This window comes from Micrasema longulum, unplaced genomic scaffold (genome assembly GCF_059751315.1).
Source record: "Micrasema longulum isolate JH-2025_06_02 unplaced genomic scaffold, ASM5975131v1 h1tg000578l, whole genome shotgun sequence".
NCBI classification, from domain to species: Eukaryota; Metazoa; Arthropoda; class Insecta; order Trichoptera; family Brachycentridae; genus Micrasema; species Micrasema longulum.
Genome location: NW_028277774.1, coordinates 744,403 through 766,851, shown reverse-complemented (window position 1 = coordinate 766,851; position 22,449 = coordinate 744,403). Strand labels below are relative to the sequence as shown.

The window sequence follows — 22,449 nt, the reverse complement described above, 5'->3', positions numbered from 1 at the left end:
CATATTGATGAAATAATTATGATTCCATTTTATGGCAATTACTATAATACTTTATGTACTCTTTAACTAAATATTGTAAGAACCATCTGGGCGTTAATAAATAAAACCTATCAATAGGGCTTAATTCATTGCCAAATTTGTGATTTTTCTGGATAGGCGAATGAATTAAGCAAATTAAGAAATAGCGCTTCCTCTGTTTGTTGTGTATGAGTTTTACGAACATTAAAAGTGATGAGGTTTGTGTAATGGTTGACACATTCGCCTACTGTGATTGAGTTCCCAAGTTCGATTCCTGGGAGAGTTTACTTGAAATATTTTATAAATTTTATATTTGAAGCACTAATTTTGTGGTTATCATTATAATAAAATAAATCAATTTATTTATATTTTTTCACCGACCGGTTTCAAAGCAAACTAGCTTCTTCGTCAAGGTTTAAGTAACTAATTAATTCTTTCCTATCTCTGGACTGGGACCTGAAGCGTAAGACTGGTCACCTCACCTTCCTGTAGTCCCATGCCCTACGCACCATTGGGTGTGGATACGGGCTTAATGATGATATATTGATTTTTATTCAAGGAAACATCACTATTATTCTTTAATTTTACAGGGTTTTTTTCACGCGGTATTGTACGTAACATATTAAGAGTATAAAACAGGAGTTTGGTGTAAATAAAAAAATAGATATAACAGTGCATTACCATATACATAATTGGGTACATATTGTAGAAATAGTAAGAATAATGATATTCATATATTTCAATTGTTTATAATGTATTTTTATTACGTACTTTCATACATTCATAGCTGATTCTCCGTAGAAGAACTATTAGCTGAAGTTACTATTGTATATCAAACATATCTAATTTGTATTTTGTTTTTGTAATCGAACTCCTGATGAATATTTTTACGAAAATAGATTGTAATGTTAATTTAAGACTGAAGAATCTGATAAGTAATATTATGTTTTTTTTTCTGTTTTATGAATTCATACAAAACTCTTTCAAATATTAAACAAACACTTGAGCACTACACTGCCAGAGTTTGCAAAGATAAAAGCTAACCGTAAAACATTCTTTGCATCTCTAACCGCCTGACACAATCACTCATTTTACCGATTATAGTTTTATGTTTTTCCAATGAACAACATATTTCAGGTGGAAGAACGTGGTTCGGAATTTTTCAGTAATCTTGTCTTTAAAGATGTATCGTCTCGACATAGTGGACTGTACACGTGTGTAGCTAGCAACAGTGCAGCCAAAGTTAACTATACAGCTGAACTAATTGTTAAAGGTACATCTCATCCTCTGCGTAGTGGCTCAATCATTGAAAACTGGCCAAGTACCTCCAATATTCTAATTTCTCTCAACTCTCAAACAACAATTTCTTACATTTGTTAAAAACGGCTCATCTTATTAAAGTGTTATTATTAGTAACTTAAAAGGTTGAAATTAATTTAAATAAGCACCAAGGAAGTTGTTATTGAATTCATTAAAATTTATGAGCATGTAAAAATGTAGAACTTCAATTACATTAAAATAAAAAAAACCTTTGTTTTTAACTATTTTTTGTGGTTTTTTTGCTTATTTGTGGTTTTGAGGCTACACAAGCTTCCTTTTTAAAACTATATTTTAAAACGTTTAATCTATAATTTTGATGCTTTTTAATAAATACCTAGCAGCGGTGCTATTCTGAACTGCTCTCGCGGCCGTAGAAAACACTTTATCTCGCGTATTTTCATACAAAATATGCAAGATAAAAGTGTTTTCTACGTCCGCGAGAGCGTTTGGAATATCACCCCAGGTAGTTTTCCCATAAGGGTTGGCAGTGAGGATAGAACTTCCTTTTTTTTTAAATTTACTTACAGATTTCAATTTCTCTGCATGTATGTAATTGATCCGACGTTTGAAATGTCCACACTTAAAAATTTGTTTCTGTGTAAAAATAAATCAGTAGTTTAAATAATAATTAAATAAGATGATAAAAATATTTAAATGATTTTATAAATGCCATTGAAAATGTTCATTTACAAAAAAAACACTATTTTTAGAATTATTCTCACCAGTAATTTGCATTGGTATTATTAATTTGTAAATGATTATTGATTATTTAAAATCGAATTGGGTTGTGGTCCCATATTCCGTGTCCTGGACTTATGGATTAGAGTCTATGGTTAGAACCCCACTCTATCCCACCCTGATTCCCATTTTCTAATAGAGAGTTATTTACATATTGAAAATGTCCTCTCAATTTGAAATATTTCATTAAATCATCACACTCAAATTTATTGTTTCTTATTAATAAAAATAATGCAAGTTTTTTAATATACCTCAAAGGCGCTTGAAAAAACTTAAACAATTTGAAGAATCTCGAAGCACATCTATATTTTTGTGAATAAAATTACTTATAGTTTATTCTCAAGTACGGACAAGTCTTTGTCAATGTGTGAATTGGAATGTTGGGACGATTTGGCCAGTGGTTGGGTAAATAGGCCACGTTGCACAGTGCACCAGCAAATTATGAGCGCGCACCAAGCAGCCTGCATCGCACCATATCACTACTCACTACTAGGTACTCCACCCGCTGTCTACTCTCCTGTCCTCCCGGGACCTCACAGCACCTTCACTTGGCACTACATATAGCACTTATCATCAGCACATGTTGTTTCTCATCCGGCACATGCACCAAATGTTTTAAACTCTGTTTTCTGTTTTTAAAGCTATGCTTACCATGGATTTTAATATGGCTCGATGGGTGAATATATTCTCGTCTAATTTCGTTTTGTGAACTGTTGAATTTTTACTGCACGGCTAAATCATGGATTAAACATCCAGAATTAAACAAATTAAATTAATTATACGATATTAAAAACAAAATCTGTTCCAAAACTCTTATTTCTCATCTAATATCAAATAATAAATTATGTTTTAATAGTACATAAGTTCTTGTATTCATTACTTGCTGTTAATATTGTTTCTTTTTCTTGTTTTAAAAGGTGAATGTCATTATTAAGTTTAAAGACATTTAATTTTATTTGTAATATTATATTGTTTTTGCAAAACTGAAAAAACATTTTAACTAAAACAACAAGATTTTTTAATCTTTCTTGAGCACTTTACGAAGTTACTGCAACAGATAAGTCTAAAATAAATTTCTTTAGAATTTTATTAGAAGGTATGAAGCCTATTATATGAGTTTCAAATGCTATATTTTTATATTGTTATGCATTTATTTATTGTATTATTTTTTGTTCATCAATAATAACAAATTTTATTTTACCATTCATTTTGATTTTGCACTGTGGGTATTTTGCAACATGTTTTATTAATGTTTTTCCTAATGTAACCTTCGCTGCCCGGTGAATAGTGCCCCCTAAATGGGTTAGTGAACCCGTGGACAGCTCAGCTCTGGCGGGATCAGTTCTTGCCTTGCACTGTCGGACAAGAGGGTCTCCAATTCCACAGATAACATGGCTCAAGCAACAAGGTATTATTTCACATTATCAACCTCATAAGATAATCCTCATTAGATGGCAAGCATTCGTGTATTTTTACAGTAAGATAGCGTAGCTTCACTTTTATATTTGCAAAACTGTATTTAGCGTTAAACATTATACTGTGTTTAAATCATTTACCAGTCAAGGATGCCCGTTAGGAGGTGAAAGCACAAGTTGATCAAATACATAAGTTCAGTGGGAGTTTACCAAATATTTCAATTTACAACTTTAACGTAAATATAAATTTATACCTAATTACAGTGGAATTTCATCAAGAATTGTCAATGAATAATATTAAATTGTCTAAATTGAAGTATCTGAATTCTGATTATGATCTTCTGGAAAGGTGTCCAGCAACTTCAGATATTAACGATTTCTTGAAAAGATGGCTCTATCTGTTTTATGAAAATGTTCTCGCAGCTGCGTAATTCCTGTTGAGATTCACAACCGACTACATAATGAGGAAAATCATTGCTATGGGAAATAGGACAGAAAAAATGATTTCTTACACTCAATAAAAATTAAAACATTGAATTGTATTGCTAAGTTTCAAGTATAAATAATACATGTTAATGGTTTTAATATTGGTGATTGGTCGATTCGCGTCGATTGGCACCTTACCAAAGCTCAAAACACCAAACTTCTGAGTTTTGAGAGTAAGTGCTTGAGAAGAATATTAGGTATAAGGTGGTTTGATTTTATAACTAACATTAAAGTCCGAGAACGGACGCAGCAGCCTTCTATAAAAATATTTTCTGAGGGGGTTTTAAGAATAGTTATTGGCGTTAGAATTGTAACACTCAAAATATTGAAGAACAATGCCATAGAATGATGTATTGAATATTCGTGGATACATCGGTTTTATTTTGTGTTTTTTTATCACTTTACAGGTCAATCCGGAAACGATTTCATACCCTTGGTGAATCTGGGAGGGCGTTTCAAATTTATGAGTAATGGAACTTTGCTAATTGAGGGTGCATCATCCTATGATGAAGGTCAATATATGTGTAAATCTGAAAATGGAATTGGAACCGCACTGACAAAAATCATATTTGTCTTAGTAAATGGTAAGATTTAATAAAATGGATTTAACAATTTTAAATCCTACTCTGTCAAACTGATTTTAATAATATGGATCTCCCGTAGGCAGTCTGGGTTCAATGAATATAATGTTAAGTGAATCACAATAATATCTTTGTTAAATTAAATTATACAAATATGAACTTAAACGAACATTCTTATTTGAATTGTAATTATATATTTTTCATTTTTTATTGATTAAATTATTGATTTATATTTTGGATTTTTGAATGGACGCTGAACGAATGGTAAAACAAATATATATGGCGAAAATAAACGGTAACGTGAGACGAGGACGACCAAGGAAGACGTAGCATTATCAGATAAACCAAAATCTTAAGTCTGGTCATATCAAAAGCAGACAGAACCGAGGGGCATGTATGACAAGATGTATGAATGTGGAAGAAGCTAGGAATATATGCCAGGATAGACGTGTGTGGCAGTCCATTCTCTCTGCCTACCCCTTCTGGGAAATGGTGTGATGGTAGTAGTAGTAGTTTTATTTTTGATGATCCTCATTACTTTTTACCATGTTTTTTTTTCAATATATTTTTTACTAAATGTATACTTTTTTTTCTATTACATCTTTTCTTTTTACTATGTATTTCACAATGTTTTTTTATTTACATGTATATTTTTTTAATATGTCTTTTACTATATTTCTGACTATGTATTTTGTTTTTACTACGTATTTCACTGGGTTTTTAAATATGTTTTTTACCGTGTCTTTTACTATATTTCCTACTATTCATTTTGTTTTTACTGCGTATTTTACTTGGTTTTTAAATATACAATGTTTCTTACTACATTTTTTACAATATTTTTTTTACTTTGTATTTTACTATGTTTATCACTATGTCTACTACCTTTATAAATTTTTTCTATGTGTTGATTACTGTTTTTTTTTGACTGGCTTAGAACGGGGTAAAATACAACTTTGTATAAATGTAATTTTTTTTACGTAATATGATAGTAAATAAAAATTAACAACTAAACAATCTGAAATATTCCCTGTATTCTTTCAGATCCTGCACGATTTGAAATTCCTTCTAGAAATGTAACTGCCCGTCGCAACGAACCCATAACTTTAATCTGTGATGTACATGGTGACAATCCAATACAGATTCAATGGACTCATGACATGAATCGAATAGACCTAAATACTTTCCGGTGATTATTATTCATTTAAGTTTAATGTCAACAATTATTAGGCTGCTGATCTCGTGTATAACACCAAAGCTCTGTTTCAGAATAAGCACATCTGAGGTCAAGACTGATACGGGACTTCGATCTCAATTATTTATTAGCAGAACTGACCGCCAAGATTCGGGAGTGTATAAATGCCAAGCAGTGAATGCGTTTGGCAACAGCGATCACATTATTTATTTATCCGTCCAAGGTATGCCATATTTCAAATACTTTTTGACGTTTCCAAATGAAAATGTGTTATGATTCGTAATCTTGTTTTCTTGACTTAGATGTCTATCTTTTTTTTCCGAATTTATGATAACCCTGTGATTATGATTATAATTTGAAAAAATTACTATTGTTCAATGCAGCATTAGTGTTGTGAAATGAGTCATATTACATCTCAAATACTCCACATAATCTATTTATTAGTGTCTGAAATTATGGTTCTTTTCGTGACACACATATATTATGTAAGATGTCACATTTGTACTGGACTTAAATGGAAGTTTATTATCTGAATAAGGAAGTTATTGGTTTTTTATTTTAAAAAATGTTGTTAATAGACTATCGAACTAAGACAATTTTTTTTTTAAATATGTTTTTTGTGTTTTTTCAATTTCAAACTTTTAAACTACTCCGTGTGTGATGTCACAAGTTTTCTTTAGTGAGTGCTACTGATTGGTGAATTGGCTTTCCGTAAACCGAAAATCTATCACAACTAGAAAAATAAAATAAAATAAACACTATCCCTGGTTGATTCGGAAGAACTATTGACGTCGTTCAAAGAAGTTTGTTTTTATTAAAATCTGTATCTTCATTTACAATTTTTTTCATTCATTTTCAAGAAACTTCGCCGTACAACTAAATGCTCTAATTTTTACCAGGCGTAAGAAAACGTTTTTCACATCCAATTTCCGTAGCACTGAACTTCCTCATTGGAAAATAATTTCTGAAAGGTACATTCTAGAAAGATGATTATTTTATTTACAATTATCATTAAGGGCTCTAATATTACCCTATTTAAGAAATGTTTTCCACACCCTACCGTTGTACTATTTCACAAGCTCTATAATCGTAAGTAGCTCATCCGCAAGTATTTTTTGTTCTGTAAAACAATTTTGTATATTTCAGAGAGACCAGATCCCCCTCACTCTTTGATAGTCCTGGAAGCGGGTAGCCGTTCAACAAGACTAGGATGGACTCAAGGATTCGATGGAAACTCTCCGCTTCTTGGTTACACAGTCCAGTATTCTACTCTGGGAGGCTATGGCCCGGTTCCTTCCCCCAATTGGGATGATGCAGTATCTCATAATATATCCGTCCACTCATTAATTAAGACAAGCGGTGTACAGTGAGTAAATTTTTAGCTAAAATTATTTTCCCTGATCAGAAAGCTTTTCCCTACGTAAACACTATTTTTATCTGGCTCTCTGATTCAGAAATTCTTAATGTAATAAGTACTTTTTTGTTTTACCTATAAATTCCCAATCTATCTGTTGCTACCTCGGCTTAATTGGCAATACTTTTTATTTTTTATGTTGGTATTACAACAGTCATAAGTATGAATCTTTTCCCTTGTTTTGAAATCACATTAAATTTTACTATGCGAGATCAAAAAACATTTCAATTATTACATTTTTTAAAAAGATTTGTATATTTTTATCAACTTCTCATTATAAATATTTTATTTCGATATTGTGGACATCTCACGACAGATAATAAAATGGTTAATTCATGTTGAAACTAGATTTCTAAACAAGATTTAATACAATTTAATGTGTTATGTTCATTTATTGTATAAGTAAATTTTATGTGTATGTTTATAGATCAAGCGTCCCCCCAATAAATCAGTATGAAGCAGTTTTATCTGTCCTACGCCCACATACGAAGTATGCCATCAGATTACAAGCGGTCAACCAGATTGAACAATCTCAGTTTACAGAAGCAGTTATTGTCAAAACTCAGGAAGAAGGTAACATATCATATTGTTGTAATGGTGTTTTTACTAAGAACCTCTATATTTGTCACTAATCTGTTCCTAGGGGTCTTAAAATATAGAATATTACAAATAAATAAACAAAATTCTCCTCTTGAGAAATAACTGAAATTCAATGAACACGTGTAATAATGTTGGAAGTGAAAAACTGGAGAAGAAGGGCAGCAAACCGGCAAGAGTGGAGGAGACTCCCGGATACAGCCAAAACCCATCCAGGCTGTCAAGCTTATAATGATGATGAATTTATCTATTTCCAACTCCTAAAAATGGTTCAAAAACGATAAACATCCTTGCAACTTAAACTTTATTGTACTAAATGGATTCAGACAATACTAACCAATGTGGAGGAAAAGGTTGTAATCAAAATGTGACGATTATCAAATATTACAAATATGGGGTTCACGAATACAGAGGTCTTTCTTTCCTAAAATGTTATTTTAGTATATAATAATATAATGTATTATATATTCTGTTTGTTTAAAATGTTTCAACATGCCCACCTCCCATCCTTTTCAATTATATGGCTGTCTAATTTAAACGCTTTGTAACCAAGTGTTAAAATAACTGTAACGCTATTAAATTTTGTATTATAATAATTACCCACAGTAAATTTTTCACCAGCAAAAGCTGCTTGGATACAAAATATTTTTTGTGTTTTTGCATATTTTTTGCCATATTTTTCCTCAAAACATTATAATTTTTGTCACAGCCCCATCAGAGCCTCCCTTGAATTTACAACTCCAAACCGGTGGACCCGGAGAACTCCACGTCAGCTGGCAAGCTCCTCCTCGCGAGACATGGAATGGTGAACTCCTGGGCTACTCTGTGACTTGGTACGAGGCCGGCTCCAACACCAGTAAGACCACCACCGTCAACGGATGGGCCAGCACGGAGCTTACGTTGAATGCCCTCAGGAAGTTCACGCGGTACGGAGTCACTGTCAGAGCCTTCAACGCTGTGGCTACTGGACCTCCCACTACACCAACCACCGCCACCACTCAGGAAGGAGGTATTCTAAATGTTAAATAAATATGATTTAAATCAATAATCAAGCTATAACATACATAGACAACTGGGATAGTAATTAAATACTTCGATTGCTAGGCTAGGTCCATATAATTTGTTGTGCCCTTTAAAAAATGCAGGGAAGCATGATTAATTTATGTATTTATAATCCATAAATTTTAATGAGTCACACATATTTTGCAGGAGAGACCTTATCGGGTGTTTTCATCATAATTAAATAAAGAATTAACCTTTTTATTTGAATTGTATACATGAGTAAGTTTCTTTTCATGTTAATAGATAAAAATAACACCATCAAAATATCTCAAAATTGACAATAATGATGTAAGGAGTACTTTGTTTACTTAGATGTAAATATGTATCTTTCAGTTTGTGAAAACAAAATCATATTATTTTGAAATTGTTTGATGTTTTCTGTCATGGCTTTTGTTCACTTGCAATGGTGCATTGCCATAATTTTCAACAATGAAATACATGTTTAATAAGTATGATACATTCTCATCAAAATTATTGAACATTTATTTTTTATGTATATTTATATATTTTAGTACCTGAAGCTCCTCCACTGGATGTGTCATGCATGGCACTATCTGCTGTTAGCGTGAAGGTGTCATGGCGACCACCTCCCGCGGCACAGCACGGTGGACTAATCCAGGGATACAAAGTTCTTTACACGCCACAACTAAATGATCATGGTAACTTTATTTATTTCAAGTTCATTTCTTTTTTTTAGGGTAGTATTACATGTGTTGGAAAATTACCAGTAATCAATCAACATTTCGCAATAGAATAGAAAACAAAAAAAGAGTATTTTTCTTGAGTAGAACACGAGCGCATCACAAAAAACAGTTATTGTTGTATAATTACACATACATATTACAATAAATATGTAAGGGTTAAACTCCGTTACAGTCGGCCTCGTGGTGTAATGGTCAGCCCGTTTGCCAAGCAAGCAAGAGGTCTAGGGTTCGATTCCCGAGATGGTTGATGTGAAATATTTATTTAAAAGGGTGTTTTCACACCAGAATATTTCATAGTCCCTGGACTGGTACCCGAAGCGTAAGACTGATCATCTTATCTTCATGTAACAAAAAAATATCAAGATACGCTGCGATTGGTGTACCAATGCAGTGCCCTATGCACCATTAGATGTGGGAAGGGAATGATGATGATGAAACTCCCTTGATCAATGACATCCACGTGCCTAATGATTTTACCTAAAATATAGGGCAACAACCCAAGAAGCAACTCAACATTTTCTATTGAATGTAATACATCAGATTCTGCAAGATCAACAGTACTGCTCATAAGATGTTAAGTCAATAACTAAATCGGGTGAAATATTCAGAGGAATGCCCTGGGGTACATTAACTTTGTTCCTTAAAAGAGACTACAGGGTGTGATAACATCAGTCAGCTCAACCCAGTCGTCAGTCAGTCAGTTCCAACATGTACTCCAGTCAGTCCATTCCAGTATGTAATCCAAGTGCTGTCTAAATTCATTATTTATTCACCGTGTAATAAATACATGCATTGAACGCCAACCTTGTTTCGTCGGTCCACCTCCAACTGGGGTAGGTGCTCCAATCCAAAAAACAACAAAAATCCTACAAATATGTATGTTTGAATTAGTTATAGAACTCTCCTTAATATGTATTTTGATATTTCACCAGAATGAAATAATAGGAACAAATATCAGTGAACACATTTTGTTTTTAGGCACACATGAATGATTTATAATACTCGTATGATGACTTATTGTACCAATGAATTTTTTTTTTTTTTAATTAATAAAGATTTTTTTATTTTTAATTTTTATATTAATTATATTAAGAAATCACGCCAAAATAATGTATGTATGTATGCATGAGATTTTTTTATTAATAACAAAAACTTTAATTGGCTCTTCTGTAAAGTTGTTACATGTTTTGAGTATGTCCAAATGTTTGTAGACAGGTTGGATTTCCTCCCTAAGGAGATATTTAGATCTAAATTTGTTGCAACGGAGAGGGAAAACATTTTGAGAAGGGAATATAAAACAGTGTGTAAAGTGGCCACTTAAACCAGCCAATGACAGGTCATAATCCCCGCAAATGCCTAGACTTCCATATTTCCTTCTCAAAATGTTTTCCCTCTCTGTTGCAACAAATTTCACTACGTTTGGCTTGGTAACTTTTTCCTTTCCAGCGTCAATATTTATCGTCTTATTTTGTATATTTTTTGTAACATTCGTAAATTTTATATTTTTTTAAAACGAAATCTCAAGAGTGGGTTTTATAGCTGTGTGACTTGACTTATATTTTTTGCAAGGCTTAGTACTGCCCAACTATTGAACATTGTTACAATCATGTCACATACATTATTAATTTTATTTTTAAAAATAACTTGTCATGTCACCATGCCTCATTAATATTTGGAAAATTTCAAATTTGCAAATATGTAGTTTTTTTTGCAAATAAATTGTTTTACAGTTGAACATAATATCGGAGAAGTCAAAAGAATATCTACAACGGAAACATATCTTCACGGCTTACACAAGTTCACTAATTACTCTATACAAGTGTTGGCTTATACAAATGCTGGTGACGGAAAACGTAGTCTTGCAGTTTTTTGTACTACGGCCGAAGATTGTAAGTATCCATTTTTTGTATCATAGCTACAATATCTAACTGGCTCACATCAACTTCTTATTTTTCAACAAATTACAACAGAGATCGAGAACATTTTAAAGAAGGAAATATGGAAGTTTAGGGCTCATGACCTGTCATCGGCTGGTTTAAGTGCCCACTTTAGGCACTGTGTAACATTTGTCATTTCGCCCATGTTTGAATGTGCATATTTTCTCTATTCCTACTGTTAATCTTTGTAGACTCCTTTTAAAAAGCGGAGCTACGTGCATGATTATGGGATTTATCCTTTGGTGACTTATATGAAGGGCGTCAGTTAAGAATAATGAAAATAATAATCTAATCTGATGTTACTAAATTTATAAAATTTCCATAATGAACATAGGCTATTGTGATACAAGTAAATACAGTTTTTGCTACCATTTATTTTTGCAATATGGTCATGAGGATGAATGACAGTATCCGACAGAGGTCCTCCATATAATTTGCCATAGTTACAGTGAAAGTAGTAGAGTTAAATTAAATTATAATCACGATAAATGAGATTGAAAATTTTAAGAGAGTTACTGTTTATGTTTATGTTTTTGATAAGTTTTGGATATCTGGAGGAAGTACTTTCACTGTTGATCTTTGTGAAGTTAAAGAGCTGAAACCTTGATGTGGGTGATATTTATCTAAATGAATTATTTTAACTAATAGGCAACACCAGAAAACATTTTAATTTTTTATATTTATTGAACCAGCTGGCAAAATCAACAATATTTCGTCGTGATTGTAGAAAAACGGTGGATTTACGAAAAATCCCACCTTTCCTTTGACTTTCTTCTACATTTGATCTTAAAAAGGTTATACAAAAGATTTTTATACTTGTCTAGCACAAAAGGACTTTTATGCTTTTCTAGTTGTGACATAAAGTGTCCACAAAAAATTAAAACTGCTCTCATGTAAAGTTAAAGAAAATCACATTCGTCGTTGTTCTACGATCATGACAATTTTGAGTTTGTCCAAATGTCTGTAGACAAATACCGGCTTTCACCCCCTAGAGAGCTTTTACCTTTCTGTAAAATACATATTTCTTGTTTCTAGTACCATCTCCACCACAAAGAATCAAAGCCCTCGCTCTGAGTGCAGAATCAGTTCTAGTTAGTTGGTTACCTCCGATCAATCCTAACGGCATCATATCTCACTTTACAGTCTATCATCGGGAAGCTGGACGGTATGTGCATATTGTTTTTTTAAATATGCTTGAATTTTCAATATAAATAATAGGTATTTTGTTTTGTTATTAACATGTACGTTGCGTTGAGTAATAATTAGCAGGTTTGATCACCATTCATACTATCCCAAGCTGATTCCACACGCGTTCCCCCTGAAATAGTTATTCATAAAATATATTTTTTCACAGCTATATTTTATATTTCATCATCTTGCCTTCACATAACAAATAATCAATTCACACACTAATGCAGTATGCTCTGCATTCTAAACAGATAAGAGAATGAGGTAAATAATGATATTATTAACATTGATTTAAGCTCAAAAATTGCTTAGCCATTAATGTATATATTTCTTTATTACTTACTGAACCAATAATCAAACAATATTGTTGGTAAATATTAAGATATAACCACTTACCGACTTTTTATGTCTACTCGTTCGAGGTGTACCCATTCGTCAGGACACTCACTGCACCAACATGCAAATACTAACATACACTTTCACCTTTACCGTCACCGTAGTTTACATAGTGTACTTACTTTTTTTAATTAATTTTAATTTTTCATTACATAAATTTCATGCAGAGTTCAGGGGAATGCAAACACCACCATGTCTGAACATGCACTAAAATTAAGTTAATAATATTTGTCGATGTGTTGCAGAATATGTGGCCTTGGGGGTTAGGAAAGGGAGGGGCTAAGAGATTAAAATTTATATGATTGGTTAATTTTTCAATCAAAAAGTGGGATATATTGAGAAGATATCGGATTATTTATTACAGGAATATTATTTTATATTATATACTAATAAATCGTGGGTAAACTGGCAAAAAGCTTTTACTCTCAAATCCCTGTTTTGAGAAATCTAGCATTTAAGTTTTACTCTTTTATATCTTATTTAAATATAGTAAGATGTTAAGTGCTCACTAAAGATCATGTTTTTAATTTTTCCGTTTCTTAATTTTTTATTAAGTAAACATTAAGTTATTTAAAGCTTTTAGCCTGAATAAAATACCCGGTATACGACTTAACCTTAAATTTATTTTTAAAACTACAGATATATGAAATTTAAAATGACTTAGTGTATTTTGCTAGTTTGTAGAGCTTTATAAAACTGCAGCATATTTTCGAGTTAACGTTTTTTGACAGTATACCTACGATATACTAGCGTTAATTTAATTTTTGACCACAATCATCATCATTCCCTTTTAGCACCTAATGGTGCATAGGACACTGCAATGGTACACCAACTGCAGCGTATCTTGATCATTATTGTTACTTGAAGGTAAGATGATCAGTCTTACGCTGCAGGTACCAGTCCAGGGACTATGAAATATTCTAGTGTAAAAACACCCTTTTTAAATAAATATTTCATATCAACCGTATTGGGAATCGAACGCAAGACCTCTTGCATGGAAGGCAAACGCACTGACCATTGCACCGCAAGGCCACGACCACAAAGTTAATGCTTAAATCATAAATAATAATCATCAAACATTTTACCAAGGGTTTCAGTTTTATTTTAACCCTTTATTGGACGTATATTTTGTGTTGGTTTACGTCTTGCAAACCTATTGCATTTGATGAAGCTGAATGGATGACTGATCTACCAGTGTACGTTATTACGATACTCTAATGACGTAAAGACTTATTGTTAATACAAAATACATATTAGAAAATAAATACCACTTTTATTTAGCGCTTTATTCTAGGTATTAAGGGTTAGTAATTGACAGTGTCAAACATAGAATTACATTTTTGACCATCCATTGTAATATTTTACAGAATCGGCAAGCATTCTAGTTACACGGTGACTATTGATAATGCAAAAAATACTGATTTGAAGTTTGAAGTGCGAAATCTAGCCGAACATCAGTTATATGAATTTTGGGTCTCTGCAACAACTGGTTCAGGTGAAGGGGAACCCACTCCAATTATTGCTCAAGGTGCTAACACTAGAGGTAAAATACATTTTTAACAATCCTAATTTCTAAACTTTTTTTATTTAACATAGCTTCAATATATATAGAATTAAATGTGGATATCATTATTTTAGCTCCCGCTAGGATATCTTCATTCAGTCAGACGATTAGGAAAGGAGTAGGAAGCTCCGTAAGTCTATCTTGTTTGGCGGTCGGGAGTCCATTGCCAAGAGCCAGATGGCTACATCGTTCTGTCACTATCACACACACACCTCATTATCAAGTCACTCCACAGGGAAATCTGCTCATCCACAGTATGTTAAAAAATTTATAATAAACTTATTTTCCTGTGTTGAAATTTCATTTGTTTATTAATTTTAATACGATTCTTTTTCTTCAGGCTTAGATGGTATCTCATCGGGAAATTTCACATGCACAGCGTCAAATCTTTTTGGTGAAGATTCCATCACGTATACAGTTATAGCCATACTGCCACCATCAGCCTCATCACTAGGACTACAATATACCACGTCATCTACGATCAAAATTCACTGGCAAGCTCCTAATAATGGTGGCTCTCCCGTATTAGGTAATCCTATAAATATTTGTTGTAAATAATTATCTTTTGCCCAAGAAATAAACATTTGATTCTCAAACTTTACCTGAATATTTCAATTTTAACCATAAAAAAAAGGAAATCGAATTGTGATAGAGTGGGAAATGAACTTCATCTAGTAAATAAACCAGTAAAATGTTTTCCAGTTAAACATATAATGTATGAAAATGGATTTAGAAAACTATATAAACAAGAAGAATTTGTCAAACTTTGTTTCTAAAAATATAAAATATTAAACCAAAAAATTTACAAAGCTAATTTTTTGTGTTCTTTTTTAGGTTATTCTCTATTTTATAAAACAGAGACAGAGAGTACTTGGCAAATAATTGAACTATCTCCGGAGATAAATGCATATGCACTGGAGACCCTTAAATGTGGAACTTTGTATCTGATCAAAATACAAGCTCACAATAGAGTAGCAGCTGGAGCTGTCAGCGAGATCCTTTCCACCAGTACGAGGGGATCACGTAAGTGCATTTCTACTTAAATATTAGACCTTCGGTTTTGACAGAAGTTGAATGGTCACAGAAAAAAAACTCAAATGTTTATTGAAACAACTTTTAACCTGTAATGTCATTACAAAAATTTTCTGGACGAATTCATGTCTTAATATCTCTTCATGATGTTTACCGTATATCTTACTTTGGGGAAAACCTTTCAACCGTGTTTAAAACGTAATAGTTAGTAAAGATGCCATACTCAAGTCATTTGTGATGTCAATATAGAATTAACTTCCAAAGTTATACTGATATTTTATGCTACCATATACTTTGTATGGTCATTTCCAGTTCCAGATGGCCGTAAATCAAAATGTATTCCGAAATATTAATACAGGTAAGGTGATCGCGACCCCGGCGAATTCGGATTCGTTATAACGCAATATTTTTTTCAATGTAGTGACGTTCCTCTTCTTCTTATTCTCAGAGGTGGGGGTCAGTGCTATGCAAGCTCCTGACGTCACTGCAACATGTGAAGATCAATTATGACAAAAAGAAACCAAAAATAATCTAAATGATAGAAAATGGTGGTAAAATTGCAGTTGTAGGTAGGGGTTTTAAATTGCCTGAGTCTACAGTGCGATCAATAAAAAAAATATAAAAAAGCAGGAAGAAATTGTTTGTAAAGCCAGCAATGATTAGTTTGATCGGTTTAAATAACAATCAAAATTGCAATGCCTTAAAATAAAATCAGCTGAAAAATATCTGAAAGAGTTCTGTAAAAAATCCTCCGTTGACTGCTAAATTTCACTCATCGCAGCCATGTCCAGAACGCATCCCCCGCAATTAATGTAAGATTTTTACAATTTGCAATGTTTGTTTTTAGCACCGATACCTTCAAAGCCAGCAGACCTTGTCTCATCCAATTCTACTGCCATAAAACTGAGTATTTACACGTGGAGGGACGGAGGTTGTCCCGTTACCAAACTTATTGTCGAGTACAGAGCGGTGGGAGAATCGCATTGGAGCATTGCGGCTGATGGTCCTCTAGTAGATAATTTGGTGCTGAGTCAGCTGAGTACCGCTCAGTGGTACCAGCTAAGAATAGCTATTACGAACGATGCGGGGTCCACATCTGCTGAGCTCAATGTGGATACGTTGAAAGAAAACGGAGGTATGTGTGTAAATTAATTCTAGATATTCGTAAACGAAACATGTTTTGTGGCCCCATTTTCATTCATTACAGTCAGTAGAGCTTGTGTAGATAAACAAATATTGATAAAATTAATATTAATAGTATATTTTTAACAGTTTAATTATCATTAAATTATGTGCAATAATTTATCGTTTCTTTTATTACGATTATTCAAAATAATTACTCAACTCTTTTCATATTTATGTCCCGACTTGCTAGAAGTAAAATCTGTATTAAATCAGGACTTACAGATGAGTCAAAAAGTAAAACAATTGACATGTAAAACCTACAAACCTTAAAATATTTTTTTTTTTCACTTAAATTTAAATTTTTAAACAACCTTCATTTATGTTTTCTTTTTCCTTCTCTTTTTTATACTTTCATAATTAACATTAGATTTAATTGCTTTTTCATATGGAAACTTCACTGGTCCATTAGAATTAAGTCCAATTGTGTAAAATATTAAACTTTGTAACTGTACTGTATGTTTCCTGAATAAAAGAAAATAAAAAAAATAAATAAAAAAAACAATTAATATACAAGCAAAATAATTAGCTTAGGTTATTTAAATATTCAACAAATTATATTATCTACATTTGTCTTTTTTACAACTTTATTCTCTGCGCCTAGTAAGTAAAAGAGTGATCTAGGGAACTTAATAAAGAATAGCATTATTGTATTGCTATTTCAATTTATACATTTATAATGATGCTCAAAATCCCCTGACTGTCAAACTAAGTCATCGAAAGGGTCTAGAGTTTCAAATACCTGGGGTATGTTACAGAAAATGATAGCTTTCAAAAAGAACTGGGAGTGCTTCTAAGAATAGCAGGCGCCACGTATGAAGGCTGCCTGGAGATTGGATATTTATCAGTGAAAACCAAATGCCGCCTATACAATGCCTGCATAACACCTATTCTCCTCTATGAATGCAAATCGTGTCACCTCACTAGAGCTCAAAACAGCAAAATACTGAATTTTGAGAATAGATGTCTCAGAAGAATCTTGGGTGTGCGGTGGTTTGACTTACTAAGCAAAATCCGGTGAAAACTGTCATCAAGCGGAGGCTATACGTTTGGCTGGGCCATATATTGCGGATGCCTCTTGAGGGCCTTAGCTACGCTTGCCTACTTTACAAGGCATCAGGTTCTTGACTTCCTAAATGTCCGCTGCTGACTGTTTGTCGGCAGTTTATGTCAGAACTACAGGACGCAAATCTGACTTGCGAGGATGTACAGGATCTAGCAGCCGACAGAGATGCCTGAAGGCTCTTTGTGGACACCATATGTTCCAATTAGGGAGCGGACATGGAATGATGTTTTTTTTTTTAAATTTCATTTTCATTTTTGTACCATGTTATTTTGAAGCTGTGTAAAAAGAGGTTCCGTTATATTACTAAATGAAGTTATGCATTCTTTTACGTTTTATAATGGTTTTTTTTTCCATGTAGTAGGAAATTTTAAAATCTTTCTCGTATACATAATTTGTTAGGATGTTTAAGTCCTTATTATTTACCCGGATTATTTTTTCATGATCCTAAAATGTTTTTCTTGATCCATATAATTTATTTTTATCTGCGAAGAAACACAATGCTTATATTTGCTTAGAGCACATCCTTCCCTTGGACCCGAGTGTGGCCCTGGCCGGTGGTGGGAGGGAGGCAGGTGGGGGAGGCTCCGTGTCCTCCTCCCTCCTACTCCCGGCCGCCAGCGCAGCCCTACTTCTGGCTGCCCTCACGCTGCTCGCCTGTCTCCTACTCAAAACCCAAAGGTACTCTTACTCATTTATAACCTATAATTAATATAATTATATTCGAGAGTTTAAATGGGTGAGAAGCATTCTGTGAAATTGAAGTAAAATTAAAACAGAAATTATTAAATTAAAATTAAGATAAAAACGCTTTATTTTTAACCCTTTAATTTTTATTTATCACCGACTAGTTTTGAAACTACACAAACTTCCTAATAATTTAGTAATAATTAATCCTATCTTATTTAATAATTTTAATAGTGTCTATTAAACAAAATATACTTGGGTTTAAAATTCTACATGTTAAAAATAAAACATCAAAATTGGACAACTTTGAAATTTAAAAAGCGCTGAATAAAAGCAAAAAAATAATAAATAAACAATATTTCCTTAAGTCCACTCCTGTCTAACTCTAGAAGTACAAATGGCACTAGATACTACTTCTCATGTGATTTGAATCAATATGTATTAGATTTAGTATTCAGTAGACACTCTTAAAATTATAAAATTGGATAATATTAAAATGACTAAATTGTACCTAGATAAGGAAGCCTGTGTAGCTTTAAAACCGGTCTTTAATCGGTGGTTAAAACCAAAGTGTTTTTATTTTAATTTCATATAATGCATGGCGTATGCCTGAAGAGCGAATTGGTGGAAAGTAAGTCGAACGTTATGGTATTTGAAAGGGGAAGTGAGATTACTGATTGCAAAATAAAATGTAAACAAATGAAATTTGTGGATCTGGGAAGCATGTTTTTAAGAGATGGAAGAGTAGAAAAAGATGATGAAAGAAGAGTGGATACGGGAAACAAAATGAACAGCACAGTAATTGCTAATAACAATCGAAGCTAGACTGGCAGTGCACAAAGAAGTTTTAGTCCCAACACTTATGTTTAAAATGTTTTGCATAAAAAATAAATGAAACACATTTTAATTGAAACTGTAAAAATGATTTTCCATTTCAGATTCCGGTGTTTGGTGGCAAATCATTACTCACGTGATGATAGGAAACTTAGTGAAAGTAACGATCTCGAGAGAGAAAAGTTGAGAGATGGGCAAAAACTTTATTCCTCATCTTCAATAAATGGAAATGAGAAATCGAATGACGATTCATCAGGTACATGGAAGCAAATGGGCCTTTATATATTAATTTTATTTTATTACAAAACAATTTCATACAATTGCGGGGTATAACGCGATCCCTTGCCCGGGGCTACGGGTGAAGACCTCGACTGCTGTGACAGTGGAGATGAAGTGCATCAGTCCGGCGGAATAGGTGGTAGGGACACAAATCTTCTCTCAGGCCACCCGGACATACTTCGGGCTATGAGCTGTTGGAAGACAGCGGCGTCAGGCAGGACGTTGTGTTGAGGATGGAAGCGGAGGCACGAGGGGTTACTATCTCGACGTCAGGTGGCAACTGGCCGTATAACAGAAACTAAACAACAAATCTTTAAATGAGGCGTATGGCTGTATAGCCAGGGAGGATTTCAAAACAATTACCATTTTAAACTGTTATTTCAGTTTTCTGAACTCATCCATTAATCCTTTTGCGGCTATGATGTCACATAAGTCTACAAAGAATACAATACTTTGTATATCTCTGTTAATAAAAAATAATGAAATTGTATTTTGCTATGACAGGATTAAATAAAAATACAGCAGGGCCTTGACAATCCGGACAGGAAAAAAACAGGACCTTCCCGTCCGGATTGTGGTCTGCAATACTTCAATGGTAATAAATCATATATTTTTAACTTTAGAAATTTCTATAATTATCAAAAGACAACTTCAACAATATTAACCATAGTGAATAATAAACATGTAGAAAGGCTGCGCATAAAAAAAAACAGAAATGAAACAGAAGCGCGAACCTTGACGTAGATGAAATACCTCCCCGCAAACGCCCCTGCACCATCCATCCAGATTACCGCAATCACCGGATAAGCGGGTATCCGGATTAGCGAGGCTATAATACTGTATGACTTATTTTGCTTAATGTAAGACGATGATACAGCATCGTTTCCAAAGGGATTTTTAGCACAATCTTTTAAGAGTTGACAATTAAAATTATGTGAATATGCAAAATCATTCAGAAAAAATGTTAACAAAATTCAATGTCAAAATCTACATTCTATGTGCCAGATCCAGTTTCATAAATGTTTGAAAATAATAAATCTAAATTGTTTCAGAACTTTATGAGATCAGCCCGTATGCCACATTTGGCGAGGTGACGGGTAGTCGAGTCAGTGCTCGAGGTTCAGGAGGGGAACACGCCCTCCACTTTCGTACCTTTGGGGCGCCGGACAACAACGAGGGTGCGGGCCCTGCGAGACTGCCGAGCTCGCACAGGAAGCACCGCCGCCTCCATAGATGTGATACTTTTGAATATGGTAGACCATTCATCATCTCACCCCCATCTTTTCATCCTCCCTTTTAGCAGTTGTCTATGATTATTCTAATTTAAAAATACTGCGATTCCCGCCTTAAAATAGCCTGATTGCTGTGCGGGAGATTTAAATGTAAGCATATGAAGAGTACACGACATAAACTGGCTCAGAAACAAATTACAAATTTTGAACTTTGAGAGCAAATTTAAGAATAAAAAACTTATTACTGGGTTCACGTATTCAAAAAATGTTTTTTCAATTGATGTGAAATAATTTTTTACCTGTACAATCACGTAAAAATGTATTTTTTTAATTATAAAAAAAAACTCCTTGTATATACGATCTTGTTGCAGCAAGCATTTTGACTGTTTTTTTGCCAGCTGTGACTCCATATTTCTGTGGCTTGGGTCTAAAAGGGCCAATGTCGTAAATCACAACATTATAAGAGAGTAATTTTACGGCTATTTTGTGATGTTATAGTAAACTGTTTGAGGTGTTTGAAAATATTATCAATCAAAAAAGACAACCACATATGTATGTATGTATAAATTTGTTGAATATGTATATTTTTTTACTGACATCAACCCTCTTCAAAATCATGGGAAGAGAAAATGTAATCCGACATTTGCCCTTTTAGACCCGAGGCACAGATTTCTTTCCTACAATTTATTAGACAAAGATTCATATTTTGTTATTTTTGAATATTCCGTTCTATAAGACCAATTCAGGAGAAAAAAAATGCCATTAATCTCTCTAAAATAGATAAAATGCAATGAGCCCATTTTAGCCGTGTACCTCTCATATTTAAGTTTTTTTTTTTTTAGTAAAAAAGAAATATTTGGGTTCTTATGATTTACCCAAATATTCAATTTTGAGGACCATTCTCAACGAGTTGTAAATAACTCACTATTAGAAAATGGAATCAAGTTGAGGTAGAGTGGGATTCGAACGACGGACCTTTGGTCCGTGAGTCCGAGACACTAGCCATGGGACCACAACCCGATTTAAGTGACCATTCTTTAAAAATCATACCGTTTTAAGAAATATACGAAATACGAATGTGATGTTTGTGTCTTCAGATGAATCCACTCTCTCCAAAGCGATGACAGTGGAACTGCGAGGGGGCCAGTATGGGGTGGGGCCCGGGGCGGGGAGGGCAGGCCCTCGGGGGGCACGCAGCGGCCCAGCCGGAGCTGCCTGGGACAGGAGGACCAAGCATAGGGACCCCCCTACGACGGACTCCGACGATAATAGCGACAGTCCCGGAAACACCACCACTAAAGGTCAACTAACTTTCAGGATACAATACCCCAAATGTACACTTGCAATTGGAAGTAACGAGGTACTCTGTACCGTAGTTTGCCTTAAGCCATTTCTCACTGATGACTTTTCAAAAGAGACAAATCGAATTGGATAGTTAGGAGAATTAAATAAGAAACCAAAAAAGTACACATTATACATCAAATTACCGCTTAATTTAGTCAATCACTATAAATAAAAAGTGTTTGAT

The 22,449-nt window shown here is 33.5% G+C and overlaps 1 protein-coding gene across 3 annotated transcripts in view; it reads left to right on the top strand.

Moving 5' to 3' along the window:
• The window catches only part of LOC148280467 (cell adhesion molecule Dscam1-like), a 139,010-nt gene that overhangs the window by 109,575 nt on the left and 6,986 nt on the right, over positions 1-22,449 (top strand). For 2 of the 3 annotated variants that reach the window (XM_088228336.1, XM_088228337.1), the window contains exons 12-31: positions 1,156-1,291; positions 3,365-3,484; positions 4,385-4,561; positions 5,600-5,744; positions 5,825-5,973; positions 6,897-7,116; positions 7,592-7,737; positions 8,471-8,770; positions 9,336-9,482; positions 11,258-11,416; positions 12,500-12,629; positions 14,416-14,591; positions 14,687-14,866; positions 14,953-15,141; positions 15,447-15,635; positions 16,492-16,779; positions 18,408-18,570; positions 19,515-19,666; positions 20,742-20,942; positions 22,019-22,222. In XM_088228336.1, coding sequence (XP_088084462.1) covers positions 1,156-1,291; positions 3,365-3,484; positions 4,385-4,561; positions 5,600-5,744; positions 5,825-5,973; positions 6,897-7,116; positions 7,592-7,737; positions 8,471-8,770; positions 9,336-9,482; positions 11,258-11,416; positions 12,500-12,629; positions 14,416-14,591; positions 14,687-14,866; positions 14,953-15,141; positions 15,447-15,635; positions 16,492-16,779; positions 18,408-18,570; positions 19,515-19,666; positions 20,742-20,942; positions 22,019-22,222 — 3,571 coding nt within the window. The remainder of the gene's footprint in view (positions 1-1,155; positions 1,292-3,364; positions 3,485-4,384; positions 4,562-5,599; positions 5,745-5,824; positions 5,974-6,896; positions 7,117-7,591; positions 7,738-8,470; positions 8,771-9,335; positions 9,483-11,257; positions 11,417-12,499; positions 12,630-14,415; positions 14,592-14,686; positions 14,867-14,952; positions 15,142-15,446; positions 15,636-16,491; positions 16,780-18,407; positions 18,571-19,514; positions 19,667-20,741; positions 20,943-22,018; positions 22,223-22,449) is intronic. The other variant, XM_088228338.1, reaches the window with a different exon arrangement.